Below are 10,296 nucleotides of genomic sequence, written 5' to 3'. Positions count from 1 at the left end.
TATTTAGAAATATTTAAGGATCTAAATTTGCCTTCACTAAAATATCGTAGAATAAGAGGTGATCTTATTCAGATATATAGACTCGTGCGTGATTTTTACAATATTGATTTTTAAATTATTCGCATGTGACAAATACAAGGGGAGATAAGTTTAAGATATTTGTTGAAAGATGTAATTCGTCTGTAAGGAAAAATAATCTAATTTAAAGGACTCTGACAATTGGGCGTAATCTTAAGTTTGAGACAAACCATTCTAATTCAATGAATAATTTAAAGATCTTACCAACATTATATTTGATTTTGACGAATGGCATTGGGTATTATTGTATTTTGTATATCACTTATTTGAAACTCTCGAATGTACAAATCGGACATGCCAAATGAATGTAAATAGAGTTAATTATACTACGAATATTGAATAGACACTTATTAATGTATTAAAGGGAATGAGATTAGCGGAAGAGTAGCGTCCCTTGATTGGACGTCACCTTACAGATCGCTGAGAAACTATTTAACTAACCGCGCGGTTTCAAAGGAAGCGAGGACGAGAGACGCATGCGCGAACCATAATGACGTTCTCTCTCTAATAACTTCTTCGCCGGTGACGTCCAATCAAGGGACGCTACTCTTCCTCTAATCTCATTCCCTTTAGAAACGCAAAAGCAGTTTATAATATAGAACAAATCGAATGACGTTATTCAGCTCTTTGTAATGAGCTATGCGGTCTAGTGGTGTGGCACTCGGCCTCGGATCAAAAGATCCTGGATTCGAGGCCCGCTCCGAGCGGCGCATAGTTGTTGCCTTGGATAGGGCTCTTTACTCACATTATCGTGACGGACTCAAGTGTAAAATGAGTATCTGGTAGTTGTCTTTGGCGGGAAAAATGTCATGCCCTTTAAGTTAAGTGTCGCTGTTGGCTAGTGACCCTTGTAAAGTGCTTTGAGTACGTTTAGTGCATTTGCACGATACTGTTAGTTATGTTGATAATTAAAATTGTAAATTTTTAGAAATTTCCATTCTATTTCTATTTATTTTGTGAATGCAAATCGCATACAGTCTGCTGAAATGTGGTAAGGCACTATACAAAAAAATAGCATCTACTACCTGTAATCTTTGTTAAATATTGTGCGGCTATGTGATCTTGTGGTATGACACTCGCTTTCGTTAACTGTTGATTTACTTGAATTTGTGAGATGATGCCTTCCAACAAGGGTGGGAATCCACAAACTGGCATATTGACTAAGAAATCTACTTTAAATCACATTAAACAAAGAAATAATCACGAGCATTAAAACACTTCGACCGGAAAACACCGGTGACACAATACATCAAAAGTTGTGAAATTTATTCTTCTATAGATAGTTCGAAGATGACGTCACTCAGGTTTTTGTTATTGTATTTTGCCATCCGCGTTTATGAGTAATGCTCACTGAACTGTATTAACCTGCTATAAACGTTCATGGATACACACAGTTTTGTGTGTTGGTCCGTTATACTTCCGGATGGCAATGTTATGAGCTTCTTAGCCAAGCGCATACTATCTATAAAGCAGAAGATAATTTAAAACAAGAAATTTATAGCACCTTTAAAAAATCTGGGGATATTATAGAAGAATACTGGTCGGGGTCTTTGACTCTCACGGTGGGCAGGAAGTCACTCTGCGTCTTCTATCCCCTTATCTGTTTTCCGAGTTGCTTTCTGTCTTTGTCTTGGAATGGGATTACTTAGTTTTGTCCCAGTCCTGATTGACTAGGGGAAGGGGCAGTCAAATGTATAGTTATAGTTTTGATAGATGATATCTTTTCCTTTGTAAATCATCTCTCTGTTTTGTATTGTTAGTTATGTAGTCTGTAAACATTTGAGTGTATTCGTCTTGGTGAGATCCGGTACTGATGTCTGGGTGAGACTTAAGGGTGATCTCAAACTAAGTACATTGCTGGAATGCTCTTGGAATCCACATCTATTTGAACCAATTCCCCTTTGTCTTACTTTTTCTTGGGTGAATTGATTGTCAATCTAGAGTGGTTTGACTATTCCATTTTATTCCTTTTACTGGCGCTGATATGACCAAAATGTGTCGCAGACGCCGTAAAGCTCTTAAAAACAAAGAAACAAAGACGAATATATTGCTCGACTTTTAACGTATTGTGTAGCAATGACTATGAAAAATGTTTCTTTCTTTTTTTGAGAAATCAAAGCTCTATCTCCACTGATTAAAAATGGTTTTGAATTTTGAAAATCCACTCATAAATAAACAAGTTATGCAGTTTCAAAGGTGTAATTTATTTGGATGACCCGCAAAGAGGAAAAAAACGCGAAAATATGGGACGCTTTTTCGGCAATTTTTTTCGATCTTTGGTTGTATCTTGCGTAATAAGTGGATTAAAAGGTTGAAACTTGGGATGCTGTTTTGTAAAATACGGGAAAAGTACTCATCATATTCATATGAAATTTTACAACCAAAAAGAAGAAATGTTTATGTATTACCTTGTCAGCGACAAAACCTCCACGCCCGGTAGTTTTAGAAATATTTTACTCCAAAGAGTAAGAAAGTTTTGTCGCTTGACATAATCTAAAATGACCTTTTTTCCAACTGTGTGCCAACTTTCAGTCATATTCATCGATAAAAAGCGTCGTAATTAATTTTTTAAAATAGCATATACGAAACGGCTTCGTCCCATATTTTACCGCGAATTTGGGCACTTCGTGAGCGAAAAAGAGGCCCAAAGATTTGTGCGGGATAGTCATTGCTATATTGTGACGCAGGTGAGTTAAATTTAACTGGACATATCCGATAGCCGTCACGACTTTTCAGTTAAGCCTAAAAAAAACCCCAAAAAAACTTGAGATTTTATATAGCGCAATATCCACTAAACGTGCTCAAAGCTCTTTACAAGGGATCTCTAGCCAACAGCAACACGTAACATGTAGAGCGTGACATGACGCCTGTTAGGCAATATTACATATTTTTCGGACAGAGACAACGCTGTTAACGGCCTGGTACTCATTTTACACCTGAGTACGGTGCGAGAATGTGAGTAAAGTAAAGGGCCTTTTCCAAGGACTCAACTATGCGCCGAGCGAGGCTCTAACTTAGGACCTTTCCATCCGATGGCGAGTGTCATAACACAAGGCCACATAGCCGCACATATTTGTTTTAATTAAATTTACTGTACAACTTACAACATTGATTTGCCATCCATCCACCACATAAGGGCAATGTGTTTATCACATATTATGTCCCTTTAATGTGTCCATCGTATTGAACACTGTTATAAACAACTCAGACATAAATAATATTTTTTTTTTTTTTTTTTTTTTTTTTTTTTGTTTGTTGCTTTAGGTCTCTTCCAACACAATTGAGGTTATATGAGAGACCGCTGAAACAAAAAAACAAGCAATCTAACAAAATAGTACAAATGTCAATCAAAATCATAACCTAAAGATATCATAAGCTAAATTATAAATAACCAAGAACAAACAGGCAGAGGATTTACAGGAAAAAAAATATCCCCTGTCAAAAATACAATCACAAACCAAAGAAGCAGGATAGGCTAGTAAAGAGAAGAAGAAACGACATCACTATCGGATCGTACACCCATGCGAACATCATAGGTATATGATTCAAGGGTGATGCTCCCATCCAACCACCCGCTAAATAATATTTCTTACAATTTATTATTACACAGTCCTTTTCAGGCTTTATTTGTATATAGATAGTAAAAGAAAAATCATAAATTTACAATTCAAAGCACACGAGAACAAGTATGGCAAAGGGGGATGGTTCGTATAGGGAACAGATGTAGAATGAACGCACTATCAATGCGCGTAGATTGAGATCACCTAAAATTCTCATCCAGACACAAGCACAGGATCCCACTAAGAGGAACACAATCAACTGCTTACATTATACATTCAAAACAACAAATTAATAAAAACATCCAATATTGTATTCTGCTCTGGTACAAAAAAAAATATGCCTTTTGCGCCTCAATATCATAAGACATCGTCGCCTAGGCATTCCACGAAGGAGTATAGATAATTCATCAAGCAAGATGTCTCATTCCAACACAGACAGAGAGCAAGTTGGAAAACAGATGTTGGGGTACGTTAAGCAACAAATTTCACTGGAACTATGTACTTCATGGTTAAAGCAAACCTCTTTTAAACAACACTCAGGAGACCGTCGTCAACAGGAATCACCCATGTTGCCCAAGTGAGCAAATTGGGGGTTAAAAATCTTGCTCAAGGAAAAAAACGGAAGTGCCTGAAGCGGGGCTCGAACCCAGGTCATCCGGATCACAGTGCAATGCCTTAACGACTCGGCCACTTCCTGTGATGTGTGTCGTGATGAGATAATATGCAATGAAAACGTTAATGCTTGAAGCTCGAAGAAACGAGTAACAATAGGAAATGAAAGTGATGCTTCACTCTCTCCTTACCAGCCATTTTCAGGATTTATCCCCTACCTTCACACCCAACAAACACAAAAATATTTTTTAATACTCTGACACAATAGCGGTAAAGTTCTTGCCATACATAATTTCTTTAGCAAAACATGGTCTTCAACACGATATTCATTTTGTTTAAATTTTATGATGTACAAGAGAAATTTGAATAAGAACAATGTTGGTTTTATCATAACGAATGCGACGTTTTCCTATAGATAGTATGCAGATGACGCCACTCAGGCCTTTGTTATTGTTTTTGCCATCCGCGTTTGTGAGTTGTTCTCACTAAACTGTATTAACCAGACTATAAAAGTTCATGGTTACACAGAGTTTGTGTGTTGGTCCGTTATACTTCCGGATGGCAATGTTGTGAACTCCTTGGCCAAGCGCATTCTATCTATAGATAGAATGGATTTGACATCACTCGGGTCTTTGTTATTGCTTTTTGCCATCCGCGTTTATGACTCATTCTCACTAAACTGTATTAACCAGACTACAAACGTTAATGGTTACACAAAGCGTTGCGTGTTGGTCCGTTATACATCCGGATGGCAATGTCGTGAGCTTCTTAGCCAAGCGCATACTATCTATAGATTGTAAGGAGAGAGTGAAATGTATTCAACGAGGACAGACAAAAAAAAGAACTTGGAAACGTCCACATTATCTGTTTTTGCAGAAGACAAATTTGAAGACAGGTCAGTCATCGGTTCGCTCCATGGAGTTTAGGTGACTTCCCTTTCTTGCGTCGACGCTGAAGAATTAATGGAAGTCCCTTTCCCTTCATTGTCGTGAGTCTCTCTTAGGATCTTGTAACTTCTAGGAGGTCCGTCATAAAAGTGGAAGAAGGGACTACATAATATAACCAAAACAAAACAAAAAAAAAAGAAAGAAAGAAAAGAAAGAGAAAAAATTCATTTATTTGACATTGATGTTTTGAAACCAACTACTTAAACCTCAGTGTTCATGATATAGCCCCGTGGTCTAGATGTAAAAATTACTAGGCTTATGAATTGTAGGTCTTAGGTTCCAGCCCCGCCGTACAACCCTTTGAAAAGGCTCTTTACTCATATTTTCTACCTCGACTCAGATGTGGAAAGCGTACCCGAAGAGAAAACAGGGTCGATTTTGCCTTTAAACTGTGATTACCCATCCTACAGGAATCATGCCTAGTCCAACAAGTTGTGTTGCTGATGGTTTGGGGTCTCTTGTCAAATGCTTTAAGCATATTTTGCGGATCATACAGTAATGATCAAAACTAACGTTACATTTTTGTTTTCTGTCACCCTCTTTACATGCAATATAAATACACAAGTGTTAGATATCGAGTGAAAGAGGAATGGTAGGGGATTCATAAAATCACATATTATTGACCGGGAAGACGCCATAGCTGAATAGTAATGGAAGACTTTTGAATAATAAAAATTGCAACTTGGCAGAAATGTCTTCGTAGTAAATATTTGGTGTGGTTACCTTCAGTATCTAGCAAGTGTCTTCTTCTTCTTCTTCTTCTTCTTCTTCTTCTTCTTCTTCTTCTTCTTCTTCTTCTTCTTCTTCTTCTTCTTCTTCCTCTTCTTCTTCTCATCCTCCTCCTCCTCATATTATTATTATTATTATTATTATTATTATTATTATTATTATTATTATTATTATTATTATTATTATTATTATTATTATCATTATTATATGCCTACTTGCATACATTAGCAGGGTTGATAACCGAACGGGCATCATTTATTTTTGTTTGCAATTCACAGTGCTCTTCCTTGATTTGAGAGAATTCCCATTACACCGATGAGACCATTAAGATTTTGGGTTACCTGACCTGCAAATAACTACAAGTCGCTACACGTCAATACTTACATATATAACAAAAAAGTAACCAGAGACACGCCCGCCATGACTAGATAGACAAAACCAGGCATGAAGTCTACAGTCACAGCGTATATTTTGTTGTAAACCACGCGAGATACCAAACAACACACGATTTCTATCAAAGCTATGCTGGAAAACATGACACCTGTGGAAGATATGGTGATTTCAGTAAGTTTTTAATTCAGAAAAGTGAGTGGAGCAGGCACTTATGTTGGTAACAACAAGATATGAAGTGAGTAGAAAAGTGCCAGAAGACAATAGAGAATACAAATTTTTTTCGCGGCGGTGGTGGGGTTTGAACCTGCGACCTTATTGGTACGACAACTCCGCCTGGCAGGTGAGAGCGTGGCTCTACCGTGTGAGCTATCCACGAACACAAAAATATTCGTTTCAAACTCAAAGTCATTTCTAGATCCCTCTCTCACCCACTTCTTGAGATCGCCGATTCGTTCACCACCATCGCGAAATAATTTTGACCAGCAGTTAAGCTTAAAAGCCAATATTCTCATCACAAACATATAACATAGAAACGATTGAGACATTGAGTATGCTCCGGTGTATGGGGTGAATTTTTAATTCAGAAAAGTGATAGAGCAGGCACTTATGTTGGTAACAACAAGATATGAAGTGAGTAGAAAAGTGCCAGAAGACAATAGAGAATAAAATTTTTTTTCGCGGCGGTGGTGGGGTTTGAACCTGCAACCTTATTGGTACGACAACTCCGCCTGGCAGGTGAGAGCGTGACTCTACCGTGTGAGCTATCCACGAACACAAAAATATTCGTTTCAAACTCAAAGTCATTTCTAGATCCCTCTCTCACCCACTTCTTGAGATCGCCGATTCGTTGATGGTGGTGAACGAATCGGCGATCTCAAGAAGTGGGTGAGAGTGGGATCTAGAAATGACTTTGAGTTTGAAACGAATATTTTTGTGTTCGTGGATAGCTCACACGGTAGAGCCACGCTCTCACCTGCCAGGCGGAGTTGTCGTACCAATAAGGTCGCAGGTTCAAACCCCACCACCGCCGCGAAAAAATTTTTTATTCTCTATTGTCTTCTGGCACTTTTCTACTCACTTCATATCTTGTTGTTACCAACATAAGTGCCTGCTCCACTCACTTTTCTGAATTAAAAATTCACCCCATACACCGGAGCATACTCAATGTCTCAATCGTTTCTATGTTATATGTTTGTGATGAGAATATTGGCTATTAAGCTTAACTGCTGGTCAAAATTATTTCGCGATGGTGGTGAACGAATCGGCGATCTCAAGAAGTGGGTGAGAGAGGGATCTAGAAATGACTTTGAGTTTGAAACGAATATTTTTGTGTTCGTGGATAGCTCACACGGTAGAGCCACGCTCTCACCTGCCAGGCGGAGTTGTCGTACCAATAAGGTCGCAGGTTCAAACCCCACCACCGCCGCGAAAAAAATTTGTATTCTCTATTGTCTTCTGGCACTTTTCTACTCACTTCATATCTTGTTGTTACCAACATAAGTGCCTGCTCCACTCACTTTTCTGAATTAAAAATTCACCCCATACACCGGAGCATACTCAATGTCTCAATCGTTTCTATGTTATGTTTGTGATGAGAATATTGGCTATTAAGCTTAACTGCTGGTCAAAATTATTTCGCGATGGTGGTGAACGAATCGGCGATCTCAAGAAGTGGGTGAGAGAGGGATCTAGAAATGACTTTGAGTTTGAAACGAATATTTTTGTGTTCGTGGATAGCTCACACGGTAGAGCCACGCTCTCACCTGCCAGGCGGAGTTGTCGTACCAATAAGGTCGCAGGTTCAAACCCCACCACCGCCGCGAAAAAAATTTTTATTCTCTATTGTCTTCTGGCACTTTTCTACTCACTTCATATTTTGTGATCTCAGTAAGGGAATTTTACTATAGACCACGCTGTATACCAATCTATGAATGGCTTCTCTACAAAGCTAAGCTAGAAAACATGACACTTATGGTCGATTCGGCGATAAAAAAATGGACATTTTGTTGCAAACCATGTAGGATATCAAACTACACACGTAGTTTTTATAGCTAGATCTATACCGAAAATAAATGTTTAATCTTGTGATGTACAAAAGAAATCAGAATGAGAAAATTGTTGGTTGCATCGTAACGAATGTGAGGATTTTTCTATCGTTGGTAAGGAAAGGGTTAAGCACTGCTAACAGCAAATCAATTTTCACTCATTTTTGGTGATCAAGGGCTTGTATTGTGACATGCTATTTTATGTTAGTATCAGGATATCAGTCAAGGAGGATTAAAGTGAGAGAATCTTTTGCAGCTTAGCCTACCTTGTTTATCAGGTCCAGCTAAAATGGACATGACACCTCTCGTGATGGGAGTTATGTTTAACCCAGGAATCATAAGTATAGGCACTGGAAAAAAAGGACATAATGTATCATCATCATCATCATCATCATCATCATCATCATCATCATCATCATCAGCATCATCATCATCATCATCATCATCATCATCATCATCATCATCATCATCATCATCATTATCATCATCGTTGTAATGTGGTATTTAAGGTGGAGATTATATTTTTTATTTAAGAAAAGTTTCTGTAATACTTCTCCACATCACGCGAGCCTTTTACATAGCTTGTCAGCTCCTGCACTCACAGAATCGCCCTATTAATTAGAATTAATTATATAGAGGTCTGCAAATCCTATGATTTCCCCGTAACATATTACATGGACATATTAAACAGCAATGATTTATGGCTCGTTTAGCTGTCTAAGGATATAACCTTCACAATACAATAAGTAATGAATGAAACAAGCTCCAGTTCCACTTATAATTGACAATAAAAGTTTAAAAAAATATATTCTAAATGTTCTGGTTTCGACTCTCGAGCGGCGCAAATTTGAGTCCTTGGAAAAGGCTCTTTACTCACATTCTCTTACCTTTCTCGGCTGTAAGATGAGTACCTGGTTGTTAACAGCGTTGTCTCTGTCCAAAAATATTGGAATATCGCCTAACAGGCATCTTGTCTCGTTCTACATGTTAAGTGTTCTTGTTGACTAGGGACCCATTGTAAAATGATTTGAGCACGTTTAGTGAATTTTGCTCTATATAAAAAAGATCACGATCAAGGTCAAGATCAAAGTGACTAGGTATCCTCGTGGCGCACACCATCAACCCAGTATCAAGAGGGGGTGACCCGGATGTCAAAAAGTGAGATTCATTTAGTTTTAATACTAACGAAAATATGAAAATGGAAAGGCTTCGGATGGAAAGAGAACAAGAAATGGCCGTTTCGCGTGCAAACCCTTTCGTCAGCAAGGTTGAAACGAGCATTCATAACAGTAAAATCTGAATCACGGCATTGTGGAGAGTGAAGCTTCATGAAAATATTTTATACAAATCAAGAGTAGTTCCGATAGAAAATATCTACGAAAACACGTTTCTTTGTTTATTATTTTGCTGACGATGAGTTTCTTAAGTCTCATTCAGCCACAGGCGTTAGATACCATAAAGAGGAACGCTTTCAAATGCTTACGTTATACATTAAAACAAAAATAAAACTACGTAACAGAAATGATTTACAAGTAAAAAGAAAATACAATCCCCCAAAACGTTAAATATAAGTTGACTGTTTTCCTCTCGGCCAATGGAAAACACAAACCCAAGTAATTTCATTCCAAGACAATGACAAAAAGCTTTGAAAATTGGAAAACAGTTATAAGGGTATAGAAAGCCAAGGTGATATCGATATCAACTACGGTAGAACTATAAACTTTTAATGCTACGCATTGCTATCTGTGTTGGTACGATTGATTAGACGCTTAGAACAGTGAGTATTTTGATGAAATTCATATCATCGACGGTAATACCTGTGTCGTTTGCTATGTTTTGGAATCATTGTCATTGTTTGCAATTAAATAATGACAGTTCGGACAGTCCGAAGAACTGAAGTGTTAAAGAACAAAAGGCGGGGTTAAGTTCATT

General features: G+C 37.8%; 1 protein-coding gene across 1 annotated transcript; it reads right to left on the bottom strand.

The window, feature by feature from the left end:
* Window positions 1–3,658: 3,658 nt before the first annotated feature.
* On the bottom strand, window positions 3,659–8,733 carry LOC144979965 (proton-coupled folate transporter-like). The gene is made up of 3 exons (XM_078927318.1): window positions 8,631–8,733; window positions 6,311–6,467; window positions 3,659–5,299 (listed from the first exon to the last, which is right to left on the bottom strand). The coding sequence occupies exons 1-3, from the start codon at window positions 8,701–8,703 to the stop codon at window positions 5,173–5,175; spliced, it is 357 nt and encodes a 118-aa protein (XP_078783444.1). The 5' UTR covers window positions 8,704–8,733; the 3' UTR covers window positions 3,659–5,172.
* Between the last annotated feature and the right edge of the window lie 1,563 nt (window positions 8,734–10,296).

The sequence above is a fragment of the Berghia stephanieae genome, chromosome 9 (assembly GCF_034508935.2).
Source record: "Berghia stephanieae isolate SIO BIC M18660-M18661 chromosome 9, UCSD_Bste_1.3, whole genome shotgun sequence".
Lineage (NCBI taxonomy): Eukaryota > Metazoa > Mollusca > Gastropoda > Nudibranchia > Aeolidiidae > Berghia > Berghia stephanieae.
Note: the sequence above shows the minus strand (reverse complement) of the source record. Positions and strands in the feature narration are given on the sequence as shown.